General features: G+C 42.3%; 1 protein-coding gene across 13 annotated transcripts in view; it reads right to left on the bottom strand.

The window, feature by feature from the left end:
* Positions 1–14,048, bottom strand: part of LOC121296416 (chromodomain-helicase-DNA-binding protein 9-like) — a 65,657-nt gene that overhangs the window by 17,522 nt on the left and 34,087 nt on the right. For 8 of the 13 annotated variants that reach the window (XM_041221957.1, XM_041221960.1, XM_041221959.1 and 5 more), the window contains 16 exons: positions 11,089–11,197; positions 10,817–10,963; positions 10,390–10,458; positions 10,056–10,111; positions 9,619–9,736; positions 9,444–9,530; positions 8,672–8,809; positions 8,126–8,247; positions 7,471–7,714; positions 6,717–6,893; positions 6,412–6,555; positions 4,785–5,040; positions 2,783–2,993; positions 2,068–2,263; positions 1,505–1,672; positions 482–664 (listed from right to left, as the gene is read on the bottom strand). In XM_041221957.1, coding sequence (XP_041077891.1) covers positions 482–664; positions 1,505–1,672; positions 2,068–2,263; positions 2,783–2,993; positions 4,785–5,040; positions 6,412–6,555; positions 6,717–6,893; positions 7,471–7,714; positions 8,126–8,247; positions 8,672–8,809; positions 9,444–9,530; positions 9,619–9,736; positions 10,056–10,111; positions 10,390–10,458; positions 10,817–10,963; positions 11,089–11,197 — 2,425 coding nt within the window. The remainder of the gene's footprint in view (positions 1–481; positions 665–1,504; positions 1,673–2,067; positions 2,264–2,782; positions 2,994–4,784; positions 5,041–6,411; positions 6,556–6,716; positions 6,894–7,470; positions 7,715–8,125; positions 8,248–8,671; positions 8,810–9,443; positions 9,531–9,618; positions 9,737–10,055; positions 10,112–10,389; positions 10,459–10,816; positions 10,964–11,088; positions 11,198–14,048) is intronic. The other 5 variants (XM_041221958.1, XM_041221961.1, XM_041221964.1 and 2 more) reach the window with 1 other exon arrangement.

Genomic DNA, 14,048 nt, shown 5'->3' with positions numbered 1-14,048 from the left:
ACATTGAATCAGTTTAGGAGAACAGGCGTAAGACTGTGGTTCAGAAAAAAACACAGGACAGCAAAACTCCCAGCAAACCACATGGACTGGCAATTCTTTCAAATGGAATTTAAAATGAGCCTTTGTTAGCGTTAATGCTTCCTCTCCCTATTCTTTTGACTTCCAGTTAAATACAAGACAACCGACTTCAGCCACTTTGTAAATCTGAAGAGCCTGAGTACATTTTATGCAAACACCTAACAGACTAACATGGTTTTTATTTGTAAAAGACTTACAGGTTTATTACGAACTGTAGCTGAAATTTAGATCAACAACAATGGAATACTAAACATGCTTAGTTTATGTAAGTTAAAATGCATCACACAAGTTTAGAATGCAAACAGAATATATATATATATATATATATATATATATATATATATATATATATATATATATATATATATATATATATATATATATAAAGAAAAGAGCAATTTACTTTTGCAAAAGTGGAGCCCCTCCCCTCCGACTCTATGGTGATGGTTTTGGTTCGCCGCTGCAGGATCTGGTCGATATCTTCCTCGCAGAACTTGGACCCTTCGTCCTCCTCGTCCATGATGGCCCCATAGGCCCCTCTCCGCAGCAAGTCCTCAATCTCCTTCTTGGAGAGCTGCTGCATCTGCTGGAAGACAAACAACAGGATGTCATTAGCACACATGCACATACATACATACACACACACACACTCATAGACATGCACACACACACACACACACTCATAGACATGCACACACACACACACTCATAGACATGCACACACACACACACTCATAGACATGCACACACACACACACTCATAGACATGCACACACACACACACACACTCATAGACATGACATGCACACACACACACACACACTCATAGACGCACACACACACACACACACACACACACACACACACACACACACACACACACACACACTCATAGACATGCACACACACACACACTCATAGACATGCACACACACACACTCATAGACATGCACACACACACACACACACACACATGCACACACACACACACTCATAGACATGCACACACACACACATACACACTCATAGACATGCACACATACACACACTCATAGACATGCACACATACACACACTCATAGACATGCACACACACACACACTCATAGACATGCACACACACACACACTCATAGACATGCACACACACACACTCATAGACACGCACACACACACACATACACACACTCATAGACATGCACACATACACACACTCATAGACATGCACACACACACACACTCATAGACATGCACACACACACACTCCACCACTACAGGCAGCAGCACTATGACAAAGCAGGTCTCTGAATCCCACATCAACAGCATGCAGAAAAGCACTTCAAATCTCCTGAGAGAGCCAAGGAAACAATTTGTCATTGTATTTCTAGAGTCTCTTTTATTATTTCTAGGTCACTGTGCACACACTTACCCCCCCTGCGCTGTTCTCTCTCCCGCTCATGCTCTGTAGCACAGCCTTGTCCAAGCCCAGCTTCAGGCTGGCTCTGTCGAACATCTCCCTCTCATAGGAGTTGCGGGTGATCAGCCTGTACACCTTCACCGCCTTGTCCTGACCAATCCTGTGACAGCGTGCTTGAGCCTGCAACAAATAAAAAAGAATAGTGCTGGTCTGTTTTTAAAACGATCGATTTTTTTTTTTTCTCAAACCAAACATGTATGTTAAAAGTAACGATTTATTAAAAAAAAAAAAAAAACATCCGACATGTCCAACTGTCTGCGTTTTGTATTGAAATGGTTGCTATTGATTAATAATTCAATAAATAAAAGCGAGGGCTAGTAAATTCCTTTTTTGGAATGATAGAGATTATGATGAGTACTCTGAACAAATCAGACATTCGAACAGGGTCAGCAGACAACTGGTTTGGGTAAGCAGAGTCGACTGAAATTTGACAGACCCATTCTGCTCTGAAGAACAGAGCCCTGCCTCTGGGCAGCTCCACAGGTGTACAGTACAAACCCCCAAGGTCTTCTCACCTGCAGGTCGTTCTGGGGGTTCCAGTCCGAGTCGAAGATGATGCAGGTATCGGCTGCAGTCAGGTTGATCCCCAGCCCGCCAGCCCTGGTGCACAGCAGGAACACAAAGCGGTCCGAGTCGGGCTTGCTGAATCGATCGATAGCTGCCTGCCTCAGGTTCCCCCGCACCCTGCCGTCGATCCGCTCGTACAGGTACCTGCAGAACAGCAGCAGCACAAAACAGCTTCAGCAGCAGCACAAAACAGCTTCAGCAGCGGCACAAAACAGCTTCAGCAGCAGCACAATACAGCTTCAGCAGCAGCACAATACAGCTTCAGCAGCAGCACAAAACAGCTTCAGCAGCAGTCGGCAAAACATTGATTTAAACGTCCAGTTAAACAGTGCCATGCGTTGTACTTGGAAGAACCATCTCTGCATTATTAGCATTAAAAACTCAACTGACCTTTGGCACCCTGATACTCTCGCTGCAGCCTCTGCTAGCTCTAAAAAAGCTCACCACTGTAAATCTGCATGGTAATTTTCCACTTTTCCCATGCTTGTCCCATGTTTATACTATGCATTTACCATGTTTAATGTGCTTTACCACACCTCTCTGTGGTTTGCAATGCTTACCTATGCTTTACTGTGCTTTATTACACTTTGCTCTGCTTTTGCTATGGTAAACTCAATCGAAGATCGCTTGGATTCTGCAGAGAGCAGCCGGGCAGCTCTTTACCTCCTCTGGATGAGGTAGTCCTCCAGGATGTCCAGGCAGCGCACCATCTGGGAGAAGATGAGCACCTTGTGACCCCCGGCCTTCATCTTGGGAAGCAGCTTGTCGATGAGGACCAGCTTCCCTGCGGACTGGATCATCGCCTGCAGGTGGAAGTTCAGGGAAGCCGGGCTGTATATCTCACGGAAATCTTCCAGGATTTTCTCCTCCGCCCCTGCGGATCACAGAATAGTGCGAAAGCATTTAAATTGGAGATCTTAATAAATCCTAAAAACTACAGTAATGAGAATACATTTCAATGTCTTATTATACAGTGTTTGAAAAAGAGAGCCTTGGAATGGTTTAATGTAATTTTAAAGCATTGATAAAGACTGGTACCTTGCACTTCTCATGTACACTACAAACTCCTGGTAGAAAGCCCTGCTCATAAGGCTCATAATGGCACCTAAGTGATTACAAATGAGTCTTCGGAGCCCCTTAAACATGCATCTTGCTATAGTGTAACAGTGAGTCAGCGGTGTATTTATCTGATGTTGACACTCTGGAAGCCCAGCCCCTCCCCGGGCTGTGCGTGATACTAACTGACTCAGAGCACAGAGTGATTGACGGCAATGAAGGGCACAGTTTCTCCATCGTCCGGGATCTGCATCTTGATAATTCAATTGCAGGCTTTAGTCATCAGACCTGTTTCTGTGTCAGCGACACAGAAATGAAACCGTGCCCTGAAACGCTGATCAGTCAGCACCGGGAATGCTGTGCCTCTTAGTGCCAAATGCTGGTGCATCACTGGTGTATGAAGCACCCACAATCATAGTTAACATCCAATGAATGTGTTGGTATGTGATGAAAATATAAAGAAGTACAGTATCTGATCAATATACAGCTATGGACAAATCACCATGTGAACCAGGAGGTACCCGGTTCAAATCCCGGCTCACTCACTGACTCATTGTGTGACCCTGAGCAAGTCACTGAACCTCCCTGTGCTCCGTCTTTCGGGTGAGACGTTGTTGTAAGTGACTCTGCAGCTGATGCACAGTTCACACATCCTAGTCTCTGTAAGTCACCTTGGATAAAGGTGTCTGCTAAATACACTAATAATAATAAAATAATAATCAAAAAAAAAAAAAATATATTATATATATATATATATATATATATATATGTGAACACAATTTAGATATTTTATTTAATATCATGTAATCAAAGAAAACTACAAAATTAAATGCAAAAAGTTGACCGGAAGCCATAACAGTGGTACGGTATTTCATGTTAGATTTCGAAATGTCACATTTTTCAATTTTTGTCTGTTTTTTTGTTAAAAGTATATGGGAAAACTATAAAGTGGTGTGTAATTCAACATGTTAATGTAACATTATTCAGCAGGTTTCATTCGACTTTAAGAAGCAACATTTGTTAATGCTATAGGGTCATAGCTGTAGATAAAGGCAGGATTATTTATCACAAATACCCGCTGTGCAACAGCAGCTGTAACATAACTTTTAGCTTTGCTATTTCAGGAATATGCTTCAGGCTGTCTGCTAGGACTCTGTCTAGTTGCACCTTAAGACCTTCAGTAAAATTTCCGCTCAGTTCTCCCCTCGAGTGTTCCTGGAGTTTAAGGGTGCTGCACAAAGCAGCTCAACACTTTGAAGTCAATACTGTGTTTAACCCCTTAAGGTACACAACGAATCGAGCGCTTGTTGCTCAAACGGTTTCTTCTTAAAATACATTTGAGAGCAACTCAAGTATCACGAGGGAGGAAACTGACAAATGTGGATGACCAGACCCAACCTCAGTAAAATTTAAACCCTGTTTCATTCATCTCATTGTGAAAATAAGAAAGCTAGCATCATTTTATTTGTGGGACTCATATGTTCCTAAAAGGGTTAAGGGAAAACGGATCCTTAATTGTTACACGTAAACTGAATTATTAAGGTGTTTCACGTAGCTGACCCCCGGCACTCCCAGGCTGAGCTGCCATGCTCCGTGCTGAAGCCGGTACCTTTGATGAGGTAGGGGTGGTTGCAGCACTTCCTCAGCTCCATCATGGTGTTCAACAGGTTTGGGACGTTGGCCTGGCCCACGCCTTTCGACAAGAAGGAGAAGTTCTTCTCCAGGATGGCTCGGTAGTACTTCTTCTGGATGTTGGTGAGCTCCACCTCGATGATGGTCTCCTGCTTGGGAGCCAGCTTTTTCTCCACGTCCTCCTTCAGCCGCCGCAGCATCATGGGCTTCAGGATGGCCTGGAGCTTCTGGACCTGCAGACGGGAAAAGCTCGATGAGAGACAAAAGAAAAGCAAGCTCTTGGAAAGCAATTCCCACACTTGGCAGTAAGAAAGACAGCAAGTCCCAGAAGGCACCAATGGCAAGGTGTCTGGAGCTTGCAGGTACTCGGGAGAAATATATGCAACAGCAGAGCAGGACTGAAGAGGCACGGAGAAGTCCTCATAAAACACCTCGGAACACATACATTAATGCACACCAGGAATGAAAATAAGACCCCCACTGCATGGCATTTTGATCCACTCTTGGTTTTACACATCCCTGTACACATGGAAAAATGACAACTTCGGAGAGCTGTTCTCGGATCAAGGACCAATGCAGCAGATCCGAATCTGCACAGTGTCTCCAGGCTGTGTACGGGATGTTCCTTGCTGGCCAGGGTCTCGTTTGCACTCTGCAGCATGGGAATCTTGCCACCTCTCTGACCAAGTTTAAACAAACAACCAAACTGAAATATACAGCGTTCTCACAGTATCATCATTCATGACACAATGAGGCTATCTACAAACAGCTGTCAACACTAAATACAAACCAAAAAAAAAAATCCTGCATTGCTGAGATGCTTCACTTAATTGCTAGACAAATGTAATAACACTACATTGAGAGTTAAAAAGCACGAACGAGCAACAATGACTAAGCAAAGCACTCTACGCATTTACAATGTCTGCATGAACTGTTCCAATGTATCAGGCAAAAACCAATCATCGTGTGGAGAACCTTTCAAAATGATAAGGATTACAAAGTGCATTAATGCAGGTATTATATGCTGATAAAGAGATTCAGGTTCAATCAATGAGGGGTTCTCTAGATGCATTTAATAATATAACTATGACACTCACACAATATCAGGCAGACTGACAGCCTACACGTACTGACTTTTAATAGGTGGATCTCTAAAGTGCGACGCCTCCGCTGTATCCCCAGCTGTGATTAGTTACACTAATACTATCTCGGTTACTTAGCAAATGTGAAGCACACTGGAAGCAACTCCCTGACTTGAGCCATTTAATACATTTAAATCAACATAGAAACCGTTCTACAAACTAACAAAACAATGAAAAAAGGGCCGCTTGGTACCAGGCTCTCCCTTTTTACAGCACTTCCTCTCAAATGAATTGGGAGCCAACAGCAATAAATCCTATTAAAAGTAATCTTCACTGTGATCTTCTTACAAGATCCACAAACACTTGGCTCTGCCAGTGTGCAGCTGCATGCTGCGGTGTGTGAAATGCAGTCCCCATGTCTTGCAGAAGCAGTCACCAGGATTCTGCTCAGCGGACAAGGGAAGCATGGTATAGAAGAGAGAGAGACTGTCTAACCACCCAGATAACAGTTTTCTGCAGTACCTGTTCCTCGGTCTTGAGGTCTCCGAATTCCTGCATGAAGGTGGATTCGGAGGGGAAGTGGGATGGCTCGAGGAAGTGCAGCAAGCTGAAGAGCTCCTCCACTGTGTTCTGCAGCGGGGTTCCTGTTAGCAGCACCTTGTGCTCCTGGATCAGGGCAGGGCAGGGGAGGGAAGGGAAAGGTACACCGTGTGAAGATGTGGCTTTCATCCAGAACCATTAAAACACCCAGTTTAGAAAAACTAAAAGAATAGTAAGAAGTTAAATGACAACAAATTTAAACACACACTGTTAAAGCCTTCTCATACCAGATTCATGAGCTTGAACCCCTCCAGTAATTTGCAGTTCTTGTTCTTCAGCCTGTGAGCCTCGTCGATGATCACACAGCGCCACTCAATGGCGTTCAGCTCCGGGGAGCCCCCGAGGATCATTTCGAACGTGGTGATGATGGCCTGGAACTTGTACGCTCCACGAACCACGCGGCCCTGGAGATGAAAACACAGACGGAAGAACGACGGGAGTGAACGAAAGATCTGGATCCTCACCCTGAGCTATTACTTAATAACAGACACTAAAAACAAATACTAAATAAAATTAATAATAATAATAATAATAATAAAAATAAAAATAATAATAATAATAATAATAATAATATTATTATTATTATTATTATTATTATTATTATTATTATTATTATTATTATTATTCATCTCCATGGCTATTTGAGCGAGGAGAGCTGAACTGGGTTCTCCTCATACTCAAGCTGTACAATGAAGTCTGTCTGCTCTGTCTGCTCCTGCCCAACAATCCAGTAGGAGGCAGGCTTTGTCTTTATGCACTCCTAATAGCAGTAAACTGCTGTCTAAGAGCACGGTCCTATTTGGAATAGCAGTGCATTGCAACGGATTTGGAGAGATCTCTACAGGCTATCTCCTGTACGGTCCGTGCCGACACAGTAAATGTTTTTGTTTCGTTTTGCAAACTGCACTGTAAACATTTCCCGCAGGCTCTGTTAAAAAGCTCTCTCAGTTTGTCACTCAGTTCTCGGTACAAGGCTGGTACCTGGGAATCCCTGCAGTACATCTCGTACTGCTGCAGCATCTGCCGGCTGATCATGCTGCCGTGGTAGACGATAACGTTGAGGTGGGTCCAGGTCCTGAACTCCCGCTCCCAGTTTGCGATGGTGGACAGGGGGGCGATGATCAGGAAGGGCCCCCGGATTCCCGTCAGGTAGATTTCTTCAAGGAATGTGATGGACTGGATGGTCTTGCCGAGGCCCATTTCGTCAGCAAGAATACAGTTTCGTCTTTGAGTGGGGGGCGGGGGTTGGCGGGGATGGATAAAAATACAAATAAAAAATAAATAGCTTTCCCCCTTTATCTGCCCTCATGTTCTTACAGTAGAAAGCGCAGATTCACAGTCCACTACCAGGACACCAGTCGAATCTACACTTGTCATTAAATTATTACATACAATGACACAGTGGCACACTGGTGCAGAAGGGACTTTATAGACAGACAAGATCATTTCCAGTGCGCCGGATCCAGGGTTGGGATCATTTCCCTTTTTTCAATTCCCATTCCCCATTCACTTTTAATCAATTCCAATTCTAAGTCCTTGGAATTGGAGTTGATTTTAAAAAGGATTTGGAAATGGAATTGGAATTGAAAAGAGGGAATTGACCCCGACCCTGGCTGGATTTGGGACTGACACCCACCTGTTGTACCAGTTGAAGAGAAGCCAGTTCACTCCTTCAAGCTGGTAGTCCCTGAGCTGGTTTCCGTTTTGATACTCCCTGGATTCCTCTCTTTTCTTCCACATGTTGGCTGGAGGTCGCTCCTGTGTACAGAGCATTAATACAGAGGCATAAAGATCCGAAAAATATACAGCCTTACTCATCAATAATTAGGTACTCAACATAAGCACCAACAAACAACATGACATTGCCTGAGAAGATGACACACAACTTTAGGGGCTTCGATTTATTTATTTATTTATTTATTCATTCATTCATTCATTTTTTTAAACACAAAGCAGGACAGCAACATATTGGAAACAACAGAAGTTAAAACAGATGACGTTAATTACTCAAATTATTATAATTTTTTAATTAAACAAAAAAAAACAAATAAGCAGGACCACACAGGCTGAAACTTATAAACTACAGCTGGGTTTGAGATTGTCTGTGTAATCATGTAAAAAACACACACAAGCACAGGTGGCTTTTGGTAGAGAGAACAGAGTGTGGAGAGAGGGGTCCTACCCTTCTTCGAGGGTCTGCTCTGGCTGCCTGCAGTAGTTCAAACGCCTCGATTTTAAACTGGTCAACGTCTTCCTTCAGCTCCCAAGTGCTGTCTTCATAAGGCAGCGAGCTCCACTTCACCAGGTAATAAATCAAAGGCTGCATGAAACACAATGTTTGAACAATAAATAAATACAATTAAACATTTCATCCAAAATGCTGCAGATTTTTTATTTTACTGTAAGAGAACTTAAGAGGGAAACGTTTGTTTAATACCAACTTCACAGTGAATCAGGAGAATACACAAGGTAGGTCATTGAAATACTTGCTTTCACTTAATTTATACATCTACCTTTTCACAAAGTACAGTATGACTATGCATATAAATGAACTGCATGGAGGTCTGGGTACAAAATAGCAGCACAGCCCTTTCAACACGTACCTTCTTTCAAGCACAATAAAGCATGCAATCCATGAGAGTCCTGCAGGAGAACCTGACATTTTAAAAGAATACAAAATGGACGTGGAGAATGTGCTGTCCAGAGCTCTCCAATAATCAGTGAACAGGATCTGTCATAATGGGTCTCCTGGGCCGTTAGCGTGGGTCTCCAGGTTTCTCAGTGAGAAATCCAATTACTTAAACTCTGTACAATAACACTGACTTGCATTAAGCTTTTTCACCCAGCGTTGGGTAACTTACCAAGAAGCACGGGTTGACCATCCTGAGTGGACACATTTTATATTAAATGCCCCAATCCTAGCATGCACAGAAAGACAGCAGTAAAGTCCTTACCTCGCCTGTGTCCTTGTCCTCACAGTAGGAGACGTCTAGCACTCTATCTACCTCAACATAGTCTGGGTTGAAGGGATCCTCCTCCATCTACAACGGAAAGGAAGGACAATGAGATGCATGCGGTGTGGAGATGTGGCTGATTAACAGGAACACACAGCTCTGCTACATGGCTTACATCGGCAAAGAAGTGGGCCCTCTGTGCTTGTTTAATCTTGAATCGTTTAATCTTCAGATGAATCCTCTTGTCCTTTAAGAGCTGTTGTTCTGTGGCCCATTCACAATGCAAATAGGAGCTGGAATACAGCAAGACAAACAGGAGTTTAAATAATAAGAAAACAAAACAGAGGGAAAACACATTTTTTTAAAGCTATGCTAAAAGAATAAAATTTAGATTTCTGTATAGGACTCTTACCCCTCCCATGTACACATGTGCTGTAACATTCCCAAAAGATAAAAGAAAAAAAAACTCACAAAGCCATGTCCAGAATGTCTTGCAGCTAATCTATATTCTGCAGATGAAATCGTTTTGTTCCACTCGTCTCTATGAAACAGACCATCACATCAACACATTTTCAATAAAAATAAAAATAAATCAACAAACAGCATTCTTACTAGTTCTTGTATTTTACGTAAAACTCTTCAACTTCAGCCATCACTCCTGGCGTGACCTGAAATAGAGCAGTGTGATTATTGTCAACACCCTTCACTGTTAAAACAAGCACTCAGTCAGAAGATATACAGTGCTCTTAAAACTACAGATCGAGCACCACTCTCTCAATCTACAGACAGAACTCAAATGCATTCAACAGGACTCGGGTGGGTAATCATACCAGCACCCAAGTCTGAACCAAGCTGACACACAGGTCTCGCTGCTACGCTAAATTATTAAAAAGCTACAGTCATCTGATTTAGTTTTTTTCATGCATTCATTCAAAGTGCTTCTTACCTCTTTTTTCACTCTCCTCGAAGACATGATTTTATCAACTACCGCTGCATCTTCTTCACTCGGGTTCTCCTAAAGAACAGGGAACAATCACTTTAGAAATTAAACCATTTATAAATACAGTTAAAGTAGCAATCAAGCACACTCCCCCGATGCACACCATTAGAGCCTTCCCCCTCTCCAGCAGTCTCTTTCAATTGGGAGCCCACCTGAAGATCTGCCTCCATTAGGACCATCTCTTTGCTAACACCTTTTTTTTTCGGCCCCTCCAGGCAGAGGTATTCCACAGCACTGTACCTAAATAAACCAGATGATGTTTTCCCAAGAAATGTCCCTGCTACATGGACCAATTGCATTTATAAATACTGCATGGACAGCTTTGCAAAGCCGGCGAGGCTCAGTGCCCAGAAGGGAAGGTGATGTTTCTCACCACGAACAGCTGCAGAGCGTGGTCCTTGCGGGGTGCAGGGCCGGTCCTCTTCACTTTCAACGTCACTTTCTTCTCCTCGTCTGATATCTTGCACTCTCCCTCTTCTGCGTATTTTTTTCTTTTCACTTGCCGATTAGATCTTCTCTTCTGCACAACAAAGGAATGATCACAATTTTACTAGAGCAAGTGCTGAACCAAAAAGCATTGCCATTGCTGGATGTACTAGAGCAAGTCAAGAGTACAGAAACGTAGGTATCTAAGCGCTCCCTCACCGAGTCTGAGTCCTTTGAGAAGCGCCGCGGGGTCGGCTCGCTGTCCGACGCTTCATCCGAGGACTCACTCTTCCTCTTCTTCTTCTTACCAAATTTGATGATAATTTTTCTGTCGAAAGAAAAATAATTCATTTAATAAATTAATAAAAAAACATAATAAAAGAAAGAGAAAAAAAAAATCAAGTTTGATGCATTGTCAAAATACAAAACAAGATTATACCGGATTAAATGTGGGATATTTACTGAAAGCATGCACACCACCCTTTGCAGTGTCTACTGTAACTCTGTAGTTTTGCATGATCAGCATATGTATCTGATAAAGGACAGGTTTAACACAGAGTGCACAGGTGCCAAAGTAAATCTGTAAAATCTGAGGGCTTCTGTAATGACCCACTGTGCTCTATCCTCTAATTCAGCACCACCCCAACCCCCATTATAATCACTCGTCTAGAACAATTTTCACATGGGCCAGTGTGTGTCTGCTTGAAGCTGGCTCCATAGTTTACATGTCTGGACTGTGCAAGCTCTCAATGATATCAGTAAAACTGCAACAAGAGCCAGAATATCAATCAGCCGGCACTGCAGAGAAATGCAGAAGGTAGGTGAAGAAATATGCATGCAAAACTGTAACCAAAAGAGAAAGAAGAGACACGCATGCACAACTGCAACCAAAAGATAAACAATTCAGGTCATGGTGGGAAGTGCCTGCAGCAATGTCTGTGAGGGGTCAGAAAAGAAGAATTCAGTTTCTGTGCTGAATATATATTTCTTAATTTGAGGTTAGGTCATGTTGACAGTAAATAGTTTATTATATGTCACTCATGTAGAAAGGCTCCCATTGGAGGTGTGGGAGCTGGCTTGCATTGACACACACACACACACACACACAAAACTGACTACCAGCTGATAGCTGTCTCCCTACACACACACACACACACACACACACACACCTCGTTTGAAAAGCACTTCCCAAGTCCTGGTCTCTGATCTGCATGACGGGATATTCCAGCCTCCACACTAGAGAGCTTCCTGCTATAAATCTTACCCTGGCAAGCAGACACAAGTTCAGCCTACCCTCCTCCATGAACTCCACACTACAGTACAGAATACGCCTCTGTTATACTGACTGTAGTAACCTACAATCAAGCACTTGACAAAAACATGCTTGCAATTCAACTACTGACGTCTTGAACAGCCGCACCTTGAGATCAGTGAATGCTGAACTTCTGGTAGTTCTTAGAAATCATCTAAAAATTAGGATGGGGCAAGGGCCTTTGTTTTTGTTATGGTCCCTGTCTCTGGAGCTCCCTCCCAAGGAATACTATGAATGCTGGCTATTTTGTTGTTTTTATTGCAAAAAAGCATGAAGAATTCTACAGAATATAAAAGGACAATTGTTTTGCAATGTATTGCATGATACGCCAGAATACAGACTTTGCAGCCTTTATTAAGCAGCTGTTGTGATAGGTTTGCAATCCAGCCTTGGTGACACATGAGGCAGCTGTGGAGTGTGAGCCTGTGCGTGAGCAGCGAGCTCTGGTACTGATAGTGCTGACATCACTGCTTTCTATCCAGGGTGCCTCTCTATTGGAGCCGGACTGAACCAGTCAGACTCCTGGCAGCGAGCCAGCTCAGCACTCCACATTGTTTTTAAAAATCCACGTCATTGTGAATCTCCCCCTCGACACATCATGCCGTCTCATTTGCACGCTCTATTTTCAAACAGGCCACACTGGAATCACATCTCGTTATTCTCTCGCTACATGCCGGTCTTGTTGCAGTTTCCACGTTCTTTGCAAGGAAAAGGCGAAAAATAGCTGCATGGATGCCTTAAAAGGGATATTGTTACTGTTTACCCTATATATTAATAACATCGGTGATAATATTAAACACTGCAAGCACCATCATTATGCAGATAATCCCTCCCCTTCCTTGGCAATCAATAATTTGCAGGCTGATTTTGATTCCACTCAACAACCCTTAAATTAATCTAAAGCTTCTTTTAAATTCTAGGAAGACAAAAGCTATGGTATTTTCTTCAACAAGATAACAAAAGTTATTGACAAAGTTGATAACTAGAAGTATCTGGTTGGATAGTAATCTCGATTTTAAGGTCCATATTAATGCAAAAAAACTGAAATTCATGATAGGTTTCTTTTACAGATTCAGATATTGTTTTACCGTAGTTACAAAAAAAAAAAAAAAGGCTAATTGCTTGTACTTTCTTTCCACAAACTGATTATGGGGACACAGGCTATAGGTTTGCATCGCCCTTAACATTAAGTAAACTGGATCCTATATATCGTGCTGCCTTGAGATATATTACGAATTCAATGTACAGTCCTCATCATTGATTGGTTTGGTTGGCTGGACCTCCTTGGCTTTGTGAAGGTTGAAGCACAGGTATATTCTGTTATATAAGGCTATTCTTTGTAAATTACCTCCATATATAAATTAATACTTTATAGTCACTTTTTGTAACTACAGTATTAGATTGCGTACATGTTTGCATTTCATGGTTCCTGAAGTGCGTACAGAGGCTACTAAAAGATAATTTGCCTACTTTGCTCCTTGGTCATGGAACGAATTACAGTTTAAACTCAAGTTGCAGTCCCAAATAACTTTAGCACAATTTAAGAGTAAGCTGCAAGACGATCTGCTTGAGAGTTGTGCTTGTTTTAAGTTGCTGAGTAGACTTGTTACTGTTTGTTACTATCTGATTTATGGCTGTTTCACTGATTGTTGATTGCATTATTATGATTTGTATTGTATTTTTGTATCATGTTTTATTGTGTTGCTGCTGTGTTTCTTGGCTAGGTCGCACTTGTAAAAGAGATTTTAATCTCAATGTGCTTACCTAGTAAAATAAAGGGTTAAAAAAAATAATAATAAAATTATGATTTCATGAACGCCAGGTGCTCAATATACTGAGTTGAGTTAAAATTGCCAAAATGAGTTGA

The sequence above is a fragment of the Polyodon spathula genome, chromosome 21, assembly GCF_017654505.1.
Source record: "Polyodon spathula isolate WHYD16114869_AA chromosome 21, ASM1765450v1, whole genome shotgun sequence".
NCBI lineage: Eukaryota > Metazoa > Chordata > Actinopteri > Acipenseriformes > Polyodontidae > Polyodon > Polyodon spathula.
Note: the sequence above shows the minus strand (reverse complement) of the source record. Positions and strands in the feature narration are given on the sequence as shown.